This window comes from Biomphalaria glabrata, chromosome 6 (assembly GCF_947242115.1).
Source record: "Biomphalaria glabrata chromosome 6, xgBioGlab47.1, whole genome shotgun sequence".
NCBI classification, from domain to species: domain Eukaryota; kingdom Metazoa; phylum Mollusca; class Gastropoda; family Planorbidae; genus Biomphalaria; species Biomphalaria glabrata.
Window position 1 is genome coordinate 33,856,083 of NC_074716.1, and position 23,388 is coordinate 33,879,470.

Genomic DNA, 23,388 nt, shown 5'->3' on the forward strand with positions numbered 1-23,388 from the left:
GGATTTACTTGAAGCTTAAAGGTAAAAAATATTGTTCCCCTATCAAACCTTGCGATCTTTGGGGCAAATGATGCAAAGATCCCTTGTTTCAATGCCGACCGTTGACCGGGGGTTTCATGGGGCCAGCACAACGTCCAACCGACTATACGTTCCTCATTTAATTCACCAATTTTCGTTGACTGAACCCAGGGGCGTCCTAAAAATCATTTGCCGTTTTCATCGCGATTCAAAATCGCGATCCTTATCTCTCGCAATCCAAGCGCTTTATCTCCCAGTCACCAAGCTGACAACAAGTTGTGCACATCTAAAGAGCTGAATAAGTTAAGAACTTTTCGGGCAAATGTATTGATACTTTCTTTTCTCTTTTCATATTTACAAGTGTGTGTGTTCATGATACTGAAATTTAACACAAAAAACAACACATCAGAACTTAAACTCAATCTTCATATTTTGATTTTTTGATGTAGAGACAATGCAAAGCATGGTTATGATGGATATTATAATAACTAATTGGGTCATTAACATCCACATACATATGTAGTGCAAAATTAACATCCGTAGTTCTTTTCAACCTAATGTTCATAGACCAGAACCTTACACTACTTATCTAAAGAAATGTACATAGATGGTTGCCACAAACAAACTCATACTGAAATAACATAGTTGTGTGTTTGGGTGTGTCGCACAGATGAACTAAAATTAGTTTCAGTCTTTTAAGGTAAAATAGTAATAGATTTAAAAAGTCCTTTATTGTCTACATCTAGTGCTACATGGCTGTGGCTGCAATGTTTGTGATGCAGTGCATCTTAGTTCTTCCAAATGGACAGACAATAGAAAATATCATTATTACTCTTAAGACAAAGGTCTTCATAAATAGTGTTATATTTATTTTTTGACTTCTCATACTTGATTTAATATATTACTCAACAAGTATATTCGTATGATCGATGTGAGAAACATATTACGGGTAACAGGTTTGCTTAGTTTTAGAGAATCAAATGAGCGTATAAATTGTTGACTCCCATGTTAACAACGTTATTCTCACTATAGTTGACATTTGGGAGACTATGTATAGATTTATCATTACGTGGTTGGGTAAGGTGGGGGTGGTTCCAAGTCGAAGTCACGTGACTCTGAAAAATGATGTAAAAAAAAAAAGATTAGCAAACGTTTTTTAAGGAAGAATCTAATTTCTAATATACTTAAAACATTAGACATGCAGATTGTTTGTACCAGGCACTGTACTGTTTCTTCTGAAGATTTCTGTATTTCTTTGTCTTTGTTTTATCATAATCAGTCTCTAGTCAATGTACCTTGTAGATTCTAGCTCTAACTAAATTAGTTCTGGAGGGCATTGAACTCATCGTTGGCTAATATTGTTATCTATTCTTTTTGACTAAGCAGTCTCAGGCCATAGTTTTCTAGTAATATAATGTCTCAGGCCATAGTTTTCTAGTAATATAATGTCTCAGGCCATAGTTTTCTAGTAATATAATGTCTCAGGCAATAGTTTTCTAGTAATATAATGTCTCTGGCCATAGTTTTCTAAAAATATAATGTCTCAGGCCATAGTTTTCTAGTAATATAATGTCTCAGGCCATAGTTTTCTAGTAATATAATGTCTCAGGCCATAGTTTTCTAGTAATATAATGTCTCAGGCAATAGTTTTCTAGTAATATAATGTCTCAGGCAATAGTTTTCTAGTAATATAATGTCTCAGGCCATAGTTTTCTAGTAATATAATGTCTCAGGCAATAGTTTTCTAGTAATATAATGTCTCAGGCCATAGTTTTCTAGTAATATAATGTCTCAGGCAATAGTTTTCTAGTAATATAATGTCTCAGGCAATAGTTTTCTAGTAATATAATGTCTCAGGCAATAGTTTTCTAGTAATATAATGTCTCAGGCAATAGTTTTCTAGTAATATAATGTCTCAGGCAATAGTTTTCTAGTAATATAATGTCTCAGGCAATAGTTTTCTAGTAATATAATGTCTCAGGCAATAGTTTTCTAGTAATATAATGTCTCTGGCCATAGTTTTCTAGTAATATAATGTCTCTGGCCATAGTTTTCTAGTAATATAATGTCTCAGGCAATAGTTTTCTAGTAATATAATGTCTCAGGCCATAGTTTTCTAGTAATATAATGTCTCAGGCAATAGTTTTCTAGTAATATAATGTCTCAGGCAATAGTTTTCTAGTAATATAATGTCTCAGGCAATAGTTTTCTAGTAATATAATGTCTCAGGCAATAGTTTTCTAGTAATATAATGTCTCAGGCAATAGTTTTCTAGTAATATAATGTCTCAGGCAATAGTTTTCTAGTAATATAATGTCTCTGGCCATAGTTTTCTAGTAATATAATGTTCTCTGGCCATAGTTTTCTAGTAATATAATGTCTCAGGCAATAGTTTTCTAGTAATATAATGTCTCAGGCAATAGTTTTCTAGTAATATAATGTCTCAGGCAATAGTTTTCTAGTAATATAATGTCTCAGGCAATAGTTTTCTAGTAATATAATGTCTCAGGCCATAGTTTTCTAGTAATATAATGTCTCAGGCCATAGTTTTCTAGTAATATAATGTCTCAGGCAATAGTTTTCTAGTAATATAATGTCTCTGGCCATAGTTTTCTAAAAATATAATGTCTCAGGCCATAGTTTTCTAGTAATATAATGTCTCAGGCCATAGTTTTCTAGTAATATAATGTCTCAGGACATAGTTTTCTAGTAATATAATGTCTCAGGCAATAGTTTTCTAGTAATATAATGTCTCAGGCAATAGTTTTCTAGTAATATAATGTCTCAGGCCATAGTTTTCTAGTAATATAATGTCTCAGGCAATAGTTTTCTAGTAATATAATGTCTCAGGCCATAGTTTTCTAGTAATATAATGTCTCAGGCAATAGTTTTCTAGTAATATAATGTCTCAGGCAATAGTTTTCTAGTAATATAATGTCTCAGGCAATAGTTTTCTAGTAATATAATGTCTCAGGCAATAGTTTTCTAGTAATATAATGTCTCAGGCAATAGTTTTTCTAGTAATATAATGTCTCAGGCAATAGTTTTCTAGTAATATAATGTCTCAGGCAATAGTTTTCTAGTAATATAATGTCTCAGGCAATAGTTTTCTAGTAATATAATGTCTCTGGCCATAGTTTTCTAGTAATATAATGTCTCAGGCAATAGTTTTCTAGTAATATAATGTCTCAGGCCATAGTTTTCTAGTAATATAATGTCTCAGGCAATAGTTTTCTAGTAATATAATGTCTCAGGCAATAGTTTTCTAGTAATATAATGTCTCAGGCAATAGTTTTCTAGTAATATAATGTCTCAGGCAATAGTTTTCTAGTAATATAATGTCTCAGGCAATAGTTTTCTAGTAATATAATGTCTCAGGCAATAGTTTTCTAGTAATATAATGTCTCAGGCAATAGTTTTCTAGTAATATAATGTCTCAGGCAATAGTTTTCTAGTAATATAATGTCTCAGGCAATAGTTTTCTAGTAATATAATGTCTCAGGCAATAGTTTTCTAGTAATATAATGTCTCTGGCCATAGTTTTCTAGTAATATAATGTCTCTGGCCATAGTTTTCTAGTAATATAATGTCTCAGGCAATAGTTTTCTAGTAATATAATGTCTCAGGCCATAGTTTTCTAGTAATATAATGTCTCAGGCAATAGTTTTCTAGTAATATAATGTCTCAGGCAATAGTTTTCTAGTAATATAATGTCTCAGGCAATAGTTTTCTAGTAATATAATGTCTCAGGCAATAGTTTTCTAGTAATATAATGTCTCAGGCAATAGTTTTCTAGTAATATAATGTCTCAGGCAATAGTTTTCTAGTAATATAATGTCTCAGGCCATAGTTTTCTAGTAATATAATGTCTCTGGCCATAGTTTTCTAGTAATATAATGTCTCAGGCAATAGTTTTCTAGTAATATAATGTCTCTGGCCATAGTTTTCTAAAAATATAATGTCTCAGGCCATAGTTTTCTAGTAATATAATGTCTCAGGCCATAGTTTTCTAGTAATATAATGTCTCAGGACATAGTTTTCTAGTAATATAATGTCTCAGGCAATAGTTTTCTAGTAATATAATGTCTCAGGCAATAGTTTTCTAGTAATATAATGTCTCAGGCAATAGTTTTCTAGTAATATAATGTCTCAGGCAATAGTTTTCTAGTAATATAATGTCTCAGGCAACAGTTTTCTAGTAATATAATGTCTCAGGCAATAGTTTTCTAGTAATATAATGTCTCAGGCAATAGTTTTCTAGTAATATAATGTCTCAGGCAATAGTTTTCTAGTAATATAATGTCTCAGGCAATAGTTTTCTAGTAATATAATGTCTCAGACAATAGTTTTCTAGTAATATAATGTCTCAGGCAATAGTTTTCTAGTAATATAATGTCTCAGGCAATAGTTTTCTAGTAATATAATGTCTCAGGCAATAGTTTTCTAGTAATATAATGTCTCAGGCAATAGTTTTCTAGTAATATAATGTCTCAGGCAATAGTTTTCTAGTAATATAATGTCTCAGGCAATAGTTTTCTAGTAATATAATGTCTCAGGCAATAGTTTTCTAGTAATATAATGTCTCAGGCAATAGTTTTTCTAGTAATATAATGTCTCTGGCCATAGTTTTCTAGTAATATAATGTCTCTGGCCATAGTTTTCTAGTAATATAATGTCTCAGGCAATAGTTTTCTAGTAATATAATGTCTCAGGCCATAGTTTTCTAGTAATATAATGTCTCAGGCAATAGTTTTCTAGTAATATAATGTCTCAGGCAATAGTTTTCTAGTAATATAATGTCTCAGGCAATAGTTTTCTAGTAATATAATGTCTCAGGCAATAGTTTTCTAGTAATATAATGTCTCAGGCAATAGTTTTCTAGTAATATAATGTCTCAGGCAATAGTTTTCTAGTAATATAATGTCTCTGGCCATAGTTTTCTAGTAATATAATGTCTCTGGCCATAGTTTTCTAGTAATATAATGTCTCAGGCAATAGTTTTCTAGTAATATAATGTCTCAGGCAATAGTTTTCTAGTAATATAATGTCTCAGGCAATAGTTTTCTAGTAATATAATGTCTCAGGCAATAGTTTTCTAGTAATATAATGTCTCAGGCAATAGTTTTCTAGTAATATAATGTCTCAGGCAACAGTTTTCTAGTAATATAATGTCTCAGGCAATAGTTTTCTAGTAATATAATGTCTCAGGCAATAGTTTTCTAGTAATATAATGTCTCAGGCAATAGTTTTCTAGTAATATAATGTCTCAGGCAATAGTTTTCTAGTAATATAATGTCTCAGACAATAGTTTTCTAGTAATATAATGTCTCAGGCAATAGTTTTCTAGTAATATAATGTCTCAGGCAATAGTTTTCTAGTAATATAATGTCTCAGGCAATAGTTTTCTAGTAATATAATGTCTCAGGCAATAGTTTTCTAGTAATATAATGTCTCAGGCCATAGTTTTCTAGTAATATAATGTCGCAGGCAATAGTTTTCTAGTAATATAATGTCTCAGGCAATAGTTTTCTAGTAATATAATGTCTCAGGCAATAGTTTTCTAGTAATATAATGTCTCAGGCAATAGTTTTCTAGTAATATAATGTCTCTGGCCATAGTTTTCTAGTAATATAATGTCTCAGGCAATAGTTTTCTAGTAATATAATGTCTCAGGCCATAGTTTTCTAGTAATATAATGTCTCAGGCCATAGTTTTCTAGTAATATAATGTCTCAGGCAATAGTTTTCTAGTAATATAATGTCTCAGGCCATAGTTTTCTAGTAATATAATGTCTCAGGCCATAGTTTTCTAGTAATATGTCTCAGGCAATAGTTTTCTAGTAATATAATGTCTCAGGCAATAGTTTTCTAGTAATATAATGTTTCAGGCCATAGTTTTCTAGTAATATAATGTCTCAGGCAATAGTTTTCTAGTAATATAATGTCTCAGGCAATAGTTTTCTAGTAATATAATGTCTCAGGCCATAGTTTTCTAGTAATATAATGTCTCAGGCCATAGTTTTCTAGTAATATAATGTCTCAGGCAATAGTTTTCTAGTAATATAATGTCTCAGGCCATAGTTTTCTAGTAATATAATGTCTCAGGCCATAGTTTTCTAGTAATATAATGTCTCAGGCAATAGTTTTCTAGTAATATAATGTCTCAGGCAATAGTTTTCTAGTAATATAATGTTTCAGGCAATAGTTTTCTAGTAATATAATGTCTCAGGCAATAGTTTTCTAGTAATATAATGTCTCAGGCCATAGTTTTCTAGTAATATAATGTCTCAGGCAATAGTTTTCTAGTAATATAATGTCTCTGGCCATAGTTTTCTAGTAATATAATGTCTCAGGCCATAGTTTTCTAGTAATATAATGTCTCAGGCCATAGTTTTCTAGTAATATAATGTCTCTGGCCATAGTTTTCTAGTAATATAATGTCTCAGGCCATAGTTTTCTAGTAATATAATGTCTCAGGCCATAGTTTTCTAGTAATATAATGTCTCAGGCCATAGTTTTCTAGTAATATAATGTCTCAGGCCATAGTTTTCTTGTAATATAATGTCTCAGGCCATAGTTTTCTAGTAATATAATGTCTCAGGCCATAGTTTTCTAGTAATATAATGTCTCAGGCCATAGTTTTCTAGTAATATAATGTCTCAGGCAATAGTTTTCTAGTAATATAATGTCTCAGGCCATAGTTTTCTAGTAATATAATGTCTCAGGCAATAGTTTTCTAGTAATATAATGTCTCAGGCAATAGTTTTCTAGTAATATAATGTTTCAGGCAATAGTTTTCTAGTAATATAATGTCTCAGGCAATAGTTTTCTAGTAATATAATGTCTCAGGCAATAGTTTTCTAGTAATATAATGTCTCAGGCAATAGTTTTCTAGTAATATAATGTCTCAGGCAATAGTTTTCTAGTAATATAATGTCTCTGGCCATAGTTTTCTAGTAATATAATGTCTCAGGCCATAGTTTTCTAGTAATATAATGTCTCAGGCCATAGTTTTCTAGTAATATAATGTCTCTGGCCATAGTTTTCTAGTAATATAATGTCTCAGGCAATAGTTTTCTAGTAATATAATGTCTCAGGCAATAGTTTTCTAGTAATATAATGTCTCAGGCCATAGTTTTCTAGTAATATAATGTCTCAGGCAATAGTTTTCTAGTAATATAATGTCTCTGGCCATAGTTTTCTAGTAATATAATGTCTCAGGCAATAGTTTTCTAGTAATATAATGTCTCTGTCCATAGTTTTCTAGTAATATAATGTCTCAGGCCATAGTTTTCTAGTAATATAATGTCTCAGGCCATAGTTTTCTAGTAATATAATGTCTCTGGCCATAGTTTTCTAGTAATATAATGTCTCAGGCAATAGTTTTCTAGTAATATAATGTCTCTGGCCATAGTTTTCTAGTAATATAATGTCTCAGGCCATAGTTTTCTAGTAATATAATGTCTCAGGCCATAGTTTTCTAGTAATATAATGTCTCAGGCCATAGTTTTCTAGTAATATAATGTCTCAGGCCATAGTTTTCTAGTAATATAATGTCTCTGGCCATAGTTTTCTAGTAATATAATGTCTCAGGCCATAGTTTTCTAGTAATATAATGTCTCAGGCCATAGTTTTCTAGTAATATAATGTCTCAGGCCATAGTTTTCTAGTAATATAATGTCTCAGGCCATAGTTTTCTAGTAATATAATGTCTCAGGCCATAGTTTTCTAGTAATATAAAGTCTCTGGCCATAGTTTTCTAGTAATATAATGTCTCTGGCCATAGTTTTCTAGTAATATAATGTCTCTGGCCATAGTTTTCTAGTAATATAATGTTTCAGGCAATAGTTTTCTAGTAATATAATGTTTCAGGCCATAGTTTTCTAGTAATATAATGTTTCAGGCAATAGTTTTCTAGTAATATAATGTCTCTGGCCATAGTTTTCTAGTAATATAATGTTTCAGGCCATAGTTTTCTAGTAATATAATGTCTCTGGCCATAGTTTTCTAGTAATATAATGTCTCAGGCCATATTTTTCCAAAAATATAATGTCTCTGGCCATAGTTTTCTAGTAATATAATGTCTCAGGCCATAGTTTTCTAAAAATATAATGTCTCTGGCCATAGTTTTCTAGTAATATAATGTTTCAGGCAATAGTTTTCTAGTAATATAATGTTTCAGGCCATAGTTTTCTAGTAATATAATGTTTCAGGCAATAGTTTTCTAGTAATATAATGTTTCAGGCAATAGTTTTCTAGTAATATAATGTTTCAGGCAATAGTTTTCTAGTAATATAATGTTTCAGGCAATAGTTTTCAAGTGGGATATTTTCGTCCAATTGTTTTATTAACAAGAGCAAATGTTCAACTCATAACTTTCATGCATCTTTTCAAATGTGAGATCATTGTGTTGTGTAGTCGGTTGATCAAATAATGTGACAGACCAGGCAATAGTTTTTAAGTGGGATATTTTCGTCCAATTGTTTTATTAACAAGAGCAAATGTTCAACTCATAACTTTCATGCATCTTTTCAAATGTGAGATCATTGTGTTGTGTAGTCGGTTGATCAAATAATGTGACAGACCAGCCAATGTTTTCGACCTGGGTGCATTATTCAGTTTTGATATGTGGCAGTAGTAGCGAACATTTCGAAGGGCTGGATTGTACCGCGTCAGTGACCGAATGTGGCCCGTGGGTGGTAGTTTAGCTATCACTGAGGTCAACTATTTAGTTACGACAATTTAATGAGGCAACACTAGAAGTGAACACTAGAAACCAAAGTGTAAACTATTTACTTTAAGACAGCAATAAACGTGAATTCTAAAAACCATAGATTTAACTATTACAATAAGAAATGGTACCTGATAAGCCTTCATTAATGATAGAAATTGTTCTCATTGCTATATGGCCAGCCGAATGATCGAGGGACTCATAAGATGGGGGCTCGTCATACGGAGGTGGTCGCTGGATGTAGGAAGACGTCTGAAGTTGCGCTGAAATCTGGGTCAGCCAAAGTGATACGTTCGTTTGTTGGGGAGTATTTCTTGCAGCAGTAGATACACGGTCCCGCACTCTTGATGTTGTTGGCCGTGGCCTTGGTAAACGTGGCCGAGAGTTTTTACGCCGACGACACACCAAGCAAACTATTACCACAAAAATTAAAATCGTGACGAAGACTGCAAGGGAGATAAATATTGGTAAGAAATATTCATCTTTGCTCTCACTTTCTTGATTGTCTGTGGACATATTTTGACATGAAAACATCAATCTTTTTCCTTTTAAAACTATTTTAGTATATAATACTTTATAATTATTTCTTGGAACGGTTAATAAAGCTAAAATTTTAAATTTTAAAATTCATTTTTTACTTACAGAAAAATGTGAAAACAATCAATGACGTGTTATCCCTACACTATTTCTACGTAACAATGACTATAGACTCTATGCCATTCGATTGGGCCTCTAATTATATGGTCAGTGTGTTTGCAAGACACAAGTAGACAATGAGTACATAATGCATGTGTTAACAAGACGGAAGTACATAATGAATGTGTTTATAAGACATAAGTACATAGTAGATGTGTTTTTATAAGACATAAGTACATAGTAGATACGTTTTATAAGACATAAGTACATAGTAGATGTGTTTTTATAAGACATAAGTACATAGTAGATACGTTTTATAAGACATAAGTACATAGTAGATGTGTTTCTATAAGACATAAGTACATAGTAGATACGTTTTATAAGACATAAGTACATAGTAGATGTGTTTCTATAAGACATAAGTACATAGTAGATGTGTTTTTATAAGACATAAGTACATAGTAGATGTGTTTTTATAAGACATAAGTACATAGTAGATGTGTTTTTATAAGACATAAGTACATAGTAGATGTGTTTTTATAAGACATAAGTACATAGTAGATGTGTTTAAAGACAATAAGGTTAATTTTTCGTAACCTCGCCGCCCCCAGCTGTAACATAGGCTACATATTTTGCCACACCCAACGCATACATAACCATTGTCCGCCTGTCTCTCCTCGGCAGTGGATTTTCTTTTGGTCTCAAATGAGTATGCCGCGACCTTGGTAAGTGACCTCCAGCTGTGTGGATCTGATGCCGCTTGCGACCAGATGCTTTCTTATATGTCAGTGAAAGCAAGTTGGCGCCAAAGCTGGTCTTTAAAGCTTGTCTGTGCAGCACTTCTGTCACGTCGACTACATTTGAGCAAGAAAAAAATGAAAAAAGACGGCTTTTGGCATAAGTTCGTCCCCACATACGTGATACGTGCCCTGCCCAGCATAACTGTCGAAAAGTCTTTCTAAACCGTCCATACCGGCGTTCGCACGGACATCGCTGTTTGAAGTACATAGTGAATGTCTTTAAAAGAGATAAGTACATAGTGAATGTGTTTACACGACATAGTGAATGTGTTTACACGACATAGTGAATCTGTTTACACGACATAGTGAATGTGTTTACACGACATAGTGAATGTGTTTACATGAGATAAATTCATAGTGGATGTTTTAACAAGACATAAGAATAATATAAACTATACAATTAGTAAAAGGTTTAGAGTTAAACCAAAGGAGGCGGCAGCGTACTTAACAGCGAGCTGGAGATCCTGTTCAGTGTGAGGGTACAATCATCGGCATAACAAAGCTCTTTATATGTTATGGGACACTAGGCGTTCAAGGTTAAAAACATGGCAGGAACCTGACGTAGATGCTTTCATGCAGTCGTTGTCTGATATACACCGAAAAAGAGTAGAAGTAAGTAAGTGGGGAAGTGATCAGATAAGTCCACATTGTCTGTGGGGAAGTGATCAGATAAGTCCACATTGTCTGTGGGGAAGTGATCAGATAAGTCCACATTGTCTGTGGGGAAGTGATCAGATAAGTCCACATTGTCTGTGGGGAAGTGATCAGATAAGTCCACATTGTCTGTGGGGAAGTGATCAGATAAGTCCACATTGTCTGTGGGGAAGTGATCAGATAAGTCAACCTTGCCTGTGGGGAAGTGATCAGATAAGTCCACATTGTCTGTGGGGAAGTGATCAGATAAGTCAACTTTGCCTGTGGGGAAGTGATCAGATAAGTCCACATTGTCTGTGGGGAAGTGATCAGATAAGTCAACCTTGCCTGTGGGGAAGTGATCAGATAAGTCAACCTTGCCTGTGGGGAAGTGATCAGATAAGTCCACATTGTGTCTAATGTCGTCTTTTTGTCCAACAAGAGCTGCACTGAGATTGGATAGAAACTTTGGAGGGCATCTGAGCTTGGACATAGACAAACGCGAGTCACAGTATCAAAAGACTTAATCAAATGTCAATATACGCAGAATATAGGTCCAGGTTTGGTCAACATAGGCAGAATATAGGTCCAGGTTTGGTCAACATAGGCAGAATATAGGTCCAGGTTTGGTCAACATAGGCAGAAAATAGGTTCAGGTTTGGTCAACATAGGCAGAATATAGGTCCAGGTTTGGTCAACATAGGCAGAATATAGGTCCAGGTTTGGTCAACATAGGCAGACAATAGGTCCAGGTTTGGTCAACATAGGCAGAATATAGGTCCAGGTTTGGTCAACATAGGCAGAATATAGGTCCAGGTTTGGTCAACATAGGCAGACAATAGGTCCAGGTTTGGTCAACATAGGCAGAATATAGGTCCAGGTTTGGTCAACATAGGCAGAATATAGGTCCAGGTTTGGTCAACATAGGCAGAATATAGGTCCAGGTTTGGTCAACATAGGCAGAATATAGGTCCAGGTTTGGTCAACATAGGCAGAAAATAGGTCCAGGTTTGGTCAACATAGGCAGAATATAGGTCCAGGTTTGGTCAACATAGGCAAAATATAGGTCCAGGTTTGGTCAACATAGGCAGAATATAGGTCCAGGTTTGGTCAACATAGGTAGAATATATGTCCAGGTTTGGTCAACATAGGCAGACAATAGGCACCCTGCTTATCTCTACTTAACACAAGTATTACTTTCCAGTGATATCATCTCCACTTAAAACAAGTATTACTTTCCAGTGATATGATCTCCACTTAACACAAGTATTACTTTCCAGTGATATCATCTCCACTTAACACAAGTATTACTTTCCAGTGATATCATCTCCACTTAACACAAGTATTACTTTCTAGTGATATCATCTCCACTTAACACAAGTATTACTTTCCAGTGATATCATCTCCACTTAATACAAGTATTACTTTCCAGTGATATCATCTCCACTTAACACAAGTATTACTTTCCAGTGATATCATCTCCACTTAACACAAGTATTACTTTCCAGTGATATCATCTCCACTTAACACAAACATTACTTTCCAGTGATATCATCTCCACTTAACACAAACATTACTTTCCAGTGATATCATCTCCACTTAACACAAGTATTACTTTCCAGTGATATCATCTCCACTTAACACAAGTATTACTTTCCAGTGATATCATTGTTAAGTCTTTCTTCTAATGATGTTTTCTCAACTATACACTCTAAATACTTTATTTTCTACCGTGATCTGATCTGAAATTATCATAAGCTAAATGCCAAATAGCATAAATTATTTACTAGACAACGGCTCATACCATTTTTGAATAAAATAAGACTTGACCTGTCAAGGAAATATCCCAGATCTTTGTGTCAGTACGAGAATAATGAAAATACTTGTAGCACTTGACTTTCAGTTTGGTGATTGTATATGTCGTCAGCATAAAATTCAGAACAACATTGCCGTCTTGAAGCACCAAATTTGTGTCTAGAAAATAAAAAGAGAAATCAGATATGTTTTCTTGTGCAGCTCATGCAGTAGTAAATATCTTCAACAAATGTTAGTACTTTTTTAATTTGTATACAGATCTAGATCTACCAATGTTTTGAGTTGTAAGTAAGACGTAACAACCATATACTGTCATGACACAAAATAAATAAAGTCTATTATACACCTAACAGTTTCGTGTCATACATGCTTTTTGTGTCACTTGTCACAGTGCTATTTTGTCTGCTACACTGCATATATTTGTATTTACCTGCTAATTTTTTGCCTAATTGGCTATAGATTACATATTAGTTATATATTTGTTACATATTAGTTATATATTTCTTACAGATTAGTTATATATTTCTTACATATTAGTTATATATTTCTTACAGATTAGTTATATATTTCTTACAGATTAGTTATATATTTGTTACATATTAATTACATATTTGTTACATATTAGTTAGATTACATTTCATCTCGCTACAAATCTCAAGGGAGACTTGACATTGGACATTACAATAGAATTTAGAATTGACACCATTTTGTGTCTATATCTGAAATACTGAACATGCTGATTAAAAACAAACTAAGGATATGGTCATAGACATATATATGAATTCTCTATGAATTCTTACAAGTAGATCTAAACAGTTGTCACCAAAAAGCAAGCAAGAGACTTCTCTCTCATGTATTCTAACAAGTAGATCTAAACAGTTGTCACCAAAAAGCAAGCAAGAGACTTCTCTCTCTATGTATTCTTACAAGTAGATCTAAACAGTTGTCACCAAAAAGCAAGCAAGAGACTTCTCTCTCATGTATTCTAACAAGTAGATCTAAACAGTTGTCACCAAAAAGCAAGCAAGAGACTTCTCTCTCTATGTATTCTTACAAGTAGATCTAAACAGTTGTCACCAAAAAGCAAGCAAGAGACTTCTCTCCCTATGTATTCTAACAAGTAGATCTAAACAGTTGTCACCAAAAAGCAAGCAAGAGACTTCTCTCTCATGTATTCTAACAAGTAGATCTAAACAGTTGTCACCAAAAAGCAAGCAAGAGACTTCTCTCTCTCTATGTATTCTTACAAGTAGATCTAAACAGTTGTCACCAAAAAGCAAGCAAGAGACTTCTCTCTCATGTATTCTAACAAGTAGATCTAAACAGTTGTCACCAAAAAGCAAGCAAGAGACTTCTCTCTCTCTATGTATTCTTACAAGTAGATCTAAACAGTTGTCACCAAAAAGCAAGCAAGAGACTTCTCTCTCATGTATTCTAACAAGTAGATCTAAACAGTTGTCACCAAAAAGCAAGCAAGAGACTTCTCTCTCTATGTATTCTTACAAGTAGATCTAAACAGTTGTCACCAAAAAGCAAGCAAGAGACTTCTCTCCCTATGTATTCTAACAAGTAGATCTAAACAGTTGTCACCAAAAAGCAAGCAAGAGACTTCTCTCTCATGTATTCTAACAAGTAGATCTAAACAGTTGTCACCAAAAAGCAAGCAAGAGACTTCTCTCTCTATGTATTCTAACAAGTAGATCTAAACAGTTGTCACCAAAAAGCAAACAAGAGACTTCTCTCTATGTATTCTAACAAGTAGATCTAAACAGTTGGGAATAAACCTTGATTCATAGTAAAGACCTACAGCTAAGCTAGTTGACATAGAGACCTACAGCTAAGCTAGTTGAGATAGAGACATAGAGACCTACAGCTAAGCTAGTTGAGATAGAGACATAGAGACCTACAGCTAAGCTAGTTGACATAGAGACATAGAAAACTACAGCTAAGCTAGTTGACATAGAGACATAGAGACCTACATCTAAGCTAGTTGACATAGAAACATAGAGACCTACAGCTAAGCTAGTTGACATAGAGACATAGAGACCTACAGCTAAGCTAGTTGACATAGAGACATAGAGACCTACATCTAAGCTAGTTGACATAGAGACATAGAGACCTACAGCTAAGCTAGTTGACATAGAGACATAGAGACCTACAGCTAAGCTAGTTGACATAGAGACATAGAGACCTACAGCTAAGCTAGTTGACATAGAGACATAGAGACCTACAGCTAAGCTAGTTGACATAGAGACATAGAGCTTTTTTCGCAATTTTTGTTCGTCCTGTGCAAGGCCCTTGCCACTCGAAGACCGAAGGCAGCTTTCTAGTTGACCTATGCCTAAGTATTGTTATTGCTAGTATTGCTAATACTTGGTTTGTGATAAGTGCTTGTAGTATTGTAAATGTTAATTGTGAAATTTTATTTACTAAACAAACATTTTATCGTGTGTGTCTAAATTCACATCTAAACACATTTAAAATTATCATTTTGTTTCAGAAATTTATTTCAATACCATTCTTTCCTCTCCCACCCTTCTTTTCATTGCTCCTCTCTCTCTCTCTCTTTCTTTCTATCTATCTATCTATCTATCTATCTATCTATCTATCTATCTATCTATCTATCTATCTATCTATCTATCTATCTATCTATCTATCTCTATCTCTCTCTCTCTCTGTCTCTCTCTCTCTCTCTCTCTCAGAAAAGGTGTATGCAAATCATAAAATAACATTTCATTCAAAGTGGTGCAGACCACCTAAAAGCTCTGACTTGACAACAGACTATCTAGATATATAAACTAAATGTACTGGGCTTACAATATAAATGTCTGCGGAATAAAAGGTAATATCAGTGAATCTTATCTCTAGAATGCCATGCATTTCCTTTGTAGTCTATATATATAGGGCCTAAGTATGAGTTTTGAATCAGACAGTTTTACCAAAGTATGGAGTATGTCTATTGAGCGTATCTTCTCTGCAGATTCCACCTCGGCAAGACAGAAAAACTTTAGATGCGGGCATGGACACCTCACGAAACGTCCACATCATCATCATCTTCTGGTAGGAATGATGAACAGGACAGTGGAAACGCACCATGTTGTCATGTTGCTCGTGAAGGCACTGACCCTCATTAGCTGAAAACAGAATATTTTGTAGACATGAACATTTAAAAGATATCAACATTTGAATGACAGTAAGTAAGTAATCAACCAAGATGTATATATGAGTGAATGAATGGGTTTGGGGGGAAAAAAACGTGTTCAAAATCTGTAGAAAACAGAGTAAGTTGACTGTTGGTATAAACTTTGTAAAAAAAATATATGTGTTTGGTTGTCAACTATGAACTCCAACATGCATTTTATCGGTGGGCCTTGTTTGAGGTTTACAAAAACAGAGTGATTCAAAGATTGCAGCACAGGCCTAGCCTACATCTCGAGCAGGAAAACATTTTTTTTTATGTTATTTATTTTTTCATTATTATCTCTCTAGAGTAGGATGTCGCTAAAGAAAGAAGTAGAAGTAGGATGTCGCTAAAGAAAGAAGTAGAAGTAGGATGTCGCTAAAGAAAGAAGTAGAAGTAGGATGTCGCTAAAGAAAGAAGTAGAAGTAGGATGTCGCTAAAGAAAGAAGTAGAAGTAGGATGTCGCTAAAGAAAGAAGTAGGATGTCGCTAAAGAAAGAAGTAGAAGTAGGATGTCGCCAAAGAAAGAAGTAGAAGTAGGATGTCGCTAAAGAAAGAAGTAGAAGTAGGATGTCGCTAAAGAAAGAAGTAGAAATAGGATGTCGCTAAAGAAAGAAGTAGGATGTCGCTAAAGAAAGAAGTAGAAGTAGGATGTCGCTAAAGAAAGAAGTAGGATGTCGCTAAAGAAAGAAGTAGGATGTCGCTAAAGAAAGAAGTAGAAGTAGGATGTCGCTAAAGAAAGAAGTAGGATGTCGCTAAAGAAAGAAGTAGGATGTCGCTAAAGAAAGAAGTAGGATGTCGCTAAAGAAAGAAGTAGGATGTCGCTAAAGAAAGAAGTAGGATGTCGCTAAAGAAAGAAGTAGGATGTCGCTAAAGAAAGAAGTAGGATGTCGCTAAAGAAAGAAGTAGAAGTAGGATGTCGCTAAAGAAAGAAGTAGGATGTCGCTAAAGAAAGAAGTAGGATGTCGCTAAAGAAAGAAGTAGGATGTCGCTAAAGAAAGAAGTAGGATGTCGCTAAAGAAAGAAGTAGGATGTCGCTAAAGAAAGAAGTAGGATGTCGCTAAAGAAAGAAGTAGGATGTCGCTAAAGAAAGAAGTAGAAGTAGGATGTCGCTAAAGAAAGAAGTAGAAGTAGGATGTCGCTAAAGAAAGAAGTAGGATGTCGCTAAAGAAAGAAGTAGGATGTCGCTAAAGAAAGAAGTAGGATGTGGCTAAAAAAAGAAGTAGGATGTGGCTAAAGAAAGAAGTAGGATGTGGCTAAAGAAAGAAGTAGGATGTGGCTAAAGAAAGAAGTAGGATGTCGCTAAAGAAAGCTTGTAAAGTGTACTTACCATTCACACCAACCACTATCATCAATAGAGAGATGATGACAACTTTAATATGACATTGAACTGGTGAGCTGAGGAGCTAATTAACAATAATAAAAAGTAAAAAAATAGAATTAAACAAGCAAAATACTCAAAAATTCTTTATTAAAAAAAAAAGCTTGTCTAAGGGAAAGAATTCCACAATTACAATTATATCTTTCAATAATTTAGACGTTGTTTCCCTTATTCGATATCAAACAAAATAATTAATTATTAATAATTAGTTGACTAGTTTATTGATTTTAAAATTGATTCATGTTTTATTAGGTACAATGAATAATTGTTTCAAGTTTCAAGAAGAATAAGGTGTTCAATTATCTATGGGGACTACATATGTCCCAGCCCTATGTGTGAATACTGAAGGATTCATTTCTCTTTTGGTATCAAACAAAACAATTTCCAGTAATTTATTCACTAATTGGTTACTTTTTAAAATTAAATCATGTGTTGTCTATGCCAAGGAATAATTGTGCAAAGTTTCAAATTGACCCAAGAAATAATGTGTCCAAACTTTTTACAAGACAGACATAGTGAGTGCTATAAACTTTGTAAAAAAAAAAGCAATTCATGTACTCACTAAATATTAGAATATTGTGTGTGTGTTTAGTATGAGTTTTATTTAGCTTGAAAATGTTTTCTATTGAGATAGATTTAGTTGTTGTTTGGTTACTGTTATTGTGTTAGACTTCCTTAAGACCTGCAGCCAGATGGAGGAAAATACGATGGCACCTAGTGCAGTGAATAAGAGAGAATTGGGTCCCACGTGCAGTGGAGGAGAGCCGGAGAGCATGGCACGTGTCACTGTGGATCTGTTGACTCGTTTACAAGCTGAACTGGAAGCATTGAACTGGACTGCCAGCGTTCTCATTTCATCCTAGAACCTGATAGAAAAATGAGACAGTTCAAAGGAGATGGAAGAAACGATAAGATCTCTATAGATGATTTTGTCCGAGAAATAAGAGATTTATGGGAACTTAACTCTCGCCTCAAGAGAAGACAGCAACCATCCTTGCAAACATAAGTGGTCTGGCCCGGTCTGGCAAGAGTAGAAGGGGGTGAAGAGCGCCATGTCCAGGCCTGGTAGTTGGATAAAAGCCTTTCTAACCACCAAGGGGATAATGGCGCCTACGGCGCCGACGCCCTACTGGACTTCACTGAAGGCTAGAGTAGAGGTAGATATTCAGCCACCTCAAATCAGAAGTGACCCAGAAGCTCTGCTTCATGCGCTTACATTTGCGTTTGAAGAAATCATACCGGTGCGAGAGGCAGAGATTTAATTTCTGAAGTCACGGCAGAGAAGAAGTGAGTCACTGCTTGAATTTTCTCACCGACTATTCAAGGAGTTCACAATGGCCATTAGACACGAACAAAGAGAAGGCATAGATTGTTTCAACGAAGAGAGATTGAGGGACCAATTTGCCTATGGAGTCAATGAACCCGACCTTCGTAGAGAGCTGTTTAGGTTCATAGCGCAACATCCCCAGACAAGTTTTCAAAAGCTACGAAACTATGCGTTCAAGTTGGAGAACCAGAACAAAGATGCAGCTCGAGCCCAAGAGCATACGTCTGAGATTATCTTGGCACAATTGGCCAAGCTAGAGAAGCAACATGAAGAGATAAAGGGGTCAGGCTATAACAGTCTGCCAAGTTCAACTAACTCACACTCTTGTCAACAACATAGTCAACGCAGACCAAATCAAAGACAAATGAAACATAGCCGCCAAAACAGAAATCGACCAACAGCACCGCCAGGTCTTGTGTGGACAAGGACGAAGAAAGGATTTTTCCCTTATACTGATAGCGGATCGCCAGTCTGCACCAAGTGCTGGGAGGCTGGACATGTAAGGCGTCATTGTCAATGTGACGGACCTCGTGTATGACGCGTATGATTGGCTTGTTTGGTGTCTAGGGGATGATTATTTTTGAATTGCCACAAACTGGTCCATCAGAGATAAATCGGGAGCAGACACGAAAACAATGGAGAAAGATACAAATGTTTGTAAAATTAAAGAATATTTATTTACATATATAATATATATACAAAGTAGAATAAAATAGGGGAGGATTTACATCTATCTCGTTAGCAATATCGTTTCATCATACTAAGCACTTATTTAGAGAGTATGTCACTTTTGTCCTCTGCGCTTAGCTGGTTGTCCTGCTGGTGTAGCAGCTGGCAGTGATCCTGGCTGGAGGTCTTGCAGCTGGGGGTGGCGCTATAGCGGGTAGAGGGACGCCGGTGACACAGTTCTTGTGGAGTCTCAATCCAAAGTTCTGATATCTGTAGTGGGCACAGTAGGGCGGGTGGCGGGCTACCGTGGGCACAAGGGAACTGCGGGCAGAGCTGATCTGCCGTGGGCAGCGTCGTTAGCAGGCTAAGTCCACAGGCTAAGTCCAGTGAGTTGCCAAGATCTGGCGAAGCTATGACTCTCGCTCAGACACGTGGTCTATAGGGACGTCGTGCCTAATAGGTTGACAAGTGGACAGTCAAGTTGGCAGGCAAGTAGAGTCGATAGCGCCAGTAGTAGAGCCAAATAGCCAGTAGTGCAGTGCTGAATAGCAAATACTAGAAAGCAGTAGGCAAAAGATACGATAAATAGTTGAGTAGATCCCAGTAGGCAGGAGATGATACTCAATAACAAATAGGCAGATTTTTTGTTTAAAACCCCACAACAGATGATTTTGACGATAAAACTTCTCTTTTTCGATATAAAATCTAAAGCAAACTACAGTTACCTAATTCCAAGAGCGTAGCCAAGAGAGGTTAAAAAATTTCTACAGGTGGCTTGACTCCATTAATAAAGTGCAGTGGATAGTCATCTGCCGAAATTGAAAAAGACTAAATGTGGCTCGACAAAGATGGCTAAGACGGATTTTAGAAGTCTGTTATAGAGATCGGGTCTCAATCAAGGAAATGCTATTCCGAACTGGGAGACCACCCCTTGGTAAGGTTGTGACAGAGCGTCGCATGAGGTTTGCGGGACATGTATTCCGACAAAATGAATTACGCATACTAAGAGTTGCGATGACATGGAGGCCATTACGAGGAAATCGCAAACAGATACATCCTAGTACAACTTCACGCCACACTTTCATAGAGGTCCTCAGAGCAGGTGGGAAGAGGCTTCAGACATTGCCAGTGACAGATTTTTGTAGAAACAGCTTGAAGAACGGCGAAGATGATCTAAGTCAGCAAGAATAGCACATTAGGTTTTGAAATTAAACTTTTTAATAGCAGGATAATGCACTGTAAATACATCAGAATATGCATTTTTTAGGCTTTCAATACCGGAAATAGAGCTTGGCGGCGGAAGCTCACAGCGCTCCCCCAGATCCCATTACTGTCAATGTCGGGGAGTCTACACATTTTCCACTAACTCCAGGAAGAGCCTATTCTAGGGTATAATAAATGTCTTCCGAAAGAATGAAGAGTCAGAATGTAATAAAGATTAATTATATATGTATACACTCACACACACACACATATATATATATATATATATATATATATATATATATATATATATATATATATATATATATATATATATATATTGGCTACGCCCATGAAGATATTTTTGTCTCCGCGGGGGGAGGGCTGGGGGGAGAAAAAAATCCACCACTCCCCCGAAAAAAATCCTGGCTACGCCCATGGTTTGATGTATTGATGTGTTTCTTTTCACCTTGTAAACCTATTCTAAAATATCCTTATAATTGTTTTTAGAAAAGTATGGATAGTGAATGTCAGATTATTTGTGTGTTAAGTAGGACCTTGTAGTGTGTTTAGAAAGATATGTTGACAACAATAGTTAAATAGATTATCAATTTCCTCATCAGACCGTTATCAGCACAACATCGTTGTCAACTGTGTAGTTTTAATGTCACAAACACACATAGGGCCTACATATATGCTATTATTTTAGTGCTAGTCAGAGTCACAACTTTTTGATTTGTTTATTAATAGACTTTTTAAAATAGTTTTTCTCAAATCTCGATGATGACTGGGAGTTTGAATTTCGGGATATTTAGGGCGCCCCTGAGCCCACTTAACCTGACTGTAGTTGGAGAAAGTAAAGGCGGTTGGGGTTTGTGCTGGCCACACGATCGTTGACCGTTGGCCAAAGAAAAAGATTTTTATGGATTTGGGTTTTACATTTATTCTCCCATATTGTTCCCACATAAAAACAATCAAAATACACAAAAAAATCTTTTTTAAAAAACAAAGCTTATATTAAGCGTATCAAATAGTTAGGATCAGTCACGTAATTAAATTTGTATTAAGCCTCAGACGACAATCTATACAGGGGGGTACCACCACTTTAGTCAAGTACTATTTCTTCCCTTGGAAATAGATCTAATTCAGATTATACCAACACGAAGTCAAGTACAATTTCTTTCCCTTGATTCAGATACCAAACAAAATAATTAACTAATTGGTAATTTTTTTTTATTGATTCTTGTTTTGTCAGGTAAAAAGAAAATAATTGTGCAAAATTTCAACTTGATCCGAGATTGGGTGTCGGAGAAATAACGTACAAACTTTTGGCCAGACAGAAAATGAGTTGATATAAGCTTTGTAAAAAGCTGTTAGTGTTTCAATGGTCATTTCGTTCAATACACTTACTATGGTCCTGTTCACACAGACGAGTTCAGGTTAGGCATAAATGCAGCTAATACAATTTACATGTAATTCAATTACTTACAAGATCCATTCTTCTTTTTAGATGCCAATAATAGCCATTGAATCAGTCTGAGATCCTTTGAATAAATCCAAATATTAGGCCTACAAGTAAACAGCTTAAATAAATTTTTGTATAAAATTTGTTAACAGCTAAAAATCTAGTTAGATTTCTTTTCCTAATCCCCTTTTCCAATTATCTATTGGATGCAATTATGTTTCTTATGACCTTAAGTAAAAAATAGATTTGTCTACATCATATAAAAAAAAGTCCACTGGAATAGCTAGGTGTGTTCTGTTGACAGATATACGTTTGCTTTAAGTAGACACAAGCATGACGTGATATTGACGCTTAGATATCTTGTACGGGTTTTTTTTTTCTTCTGTACATAAAGTTTAGTCAGTCCCTGAGTTATCTATTGCTTAAAAAAAGGTCTCTGGATTTGAGTTGATAAGATTAACTGATACCATGTAGGCTAACGTGTCAGTAAGTTAGGTGTGTCATCAAGGGCGTAGCACCGCGCTGGGGGAGCTCTCAGCGCTCCCCCAGACCCCTTGCTGGCAAGGACGAGGAGTCTACAATTTTTTCATTAACTCCAGGAAGAACCTATTCTTGGGCACAATAAACGTCTTTCAAAAGAATGAAGGGTCAGAATGTAATAGAGATTAATTATTATGTATACACACACACATCCATCCATACAAACAAATATATTTTTTGCGGGGGGGGGGGGGGGAGGGGGGGAGAACAAAATCCCCCCCCCCAAACCACCCCCCGAAAAAAAATCCTGGCTACGCCCATGTGTGTCATGCTCGTGTACCAACGGTTGCACAACGCCACAATGACTATTTTTATTATAGGAATTTTTTTTGCACGAGAGCGACGACTTTATTACAGAGATCATAGATCAACTTAATATATAAAAAATGCTTCTTTATAGTTAAGTCTCTTTATTAACAATTGATTGCATCTGAAGTGGCCTTTTCTAATTCTATCCCAAATTTTATAATAAAATGATGGAACCCTTAACAATTCCGAGTTCGAAGTCCTAGTTTAGGAGAAATGGTTACGAATAAATGCACCACACACTATACAGTACCCTATTTCGCAGTCACGTATTGGTAGGCCTAAGGTACGTTTGAATGCGTGACAGAGGCGCAGCATATTTGTTGGCTAAAGTATCTCCATATCAGGAGCACCTCCAATAGCCGCCTCTGGTTGCATCAAATAAATAAGTGTAACAGAGAGAACATGTGTCCTAATTACTTTTTTGTTACTGTATTTCTAATGTGTGAAATATTCAACCAGGTATTTACTCCATCCATTTTAAAGATTTGAGGTAAAACGTTAAGTATATATGTCTGTGCTAGAGGGGAGTAATGTAGACACCCATTTCTGATAAGTACCCCGTGACTCGTGATAATAATTTTTTCTAGACCTCTATTATCTTTGGTAACTGTAAGAATTGGCTACTAGTATCTTTCAAAGGGGCTTGATTTTAAATCCTGATGTAGACCAATAATTTTTTTAT

The 23,388-nt window shown here is 35.2% G+C and overlaps 1 protein-coding gene across 1 annotated transcript; it reads right to left on the bottom strand.

Annotated features, from left to right (window-relative positions):
* Positions 1-430: 430 nt before the first annotated feature.
* LOC106079553 (uncharacterized) lies at positions 431-22,216 on the bottom strand. Its single transcript, XM_056033079.1, has 6 exons — positions 21,882-22,216; positions 17,143-17,218; positions 15,572-15,766; positions 12,648-12,791; positions 8,880-9,254; positions 431-1,133 (listed from the first exon to the last, which is right to left on the bottom strand). Exons 1-6 carry the CDS (start codon positions 21,888-21,890, stop codon positions 1,084-1,086), a joined length of 849 nt encoding a protein of 282 aa, XP_055889054.1. The 5' UTR covers positions 21,891-22,216; the 3' UTR covers positions 431-1,083.
* Positions 22,217-23,388: the final 1,172 nt, after the last annotated feature.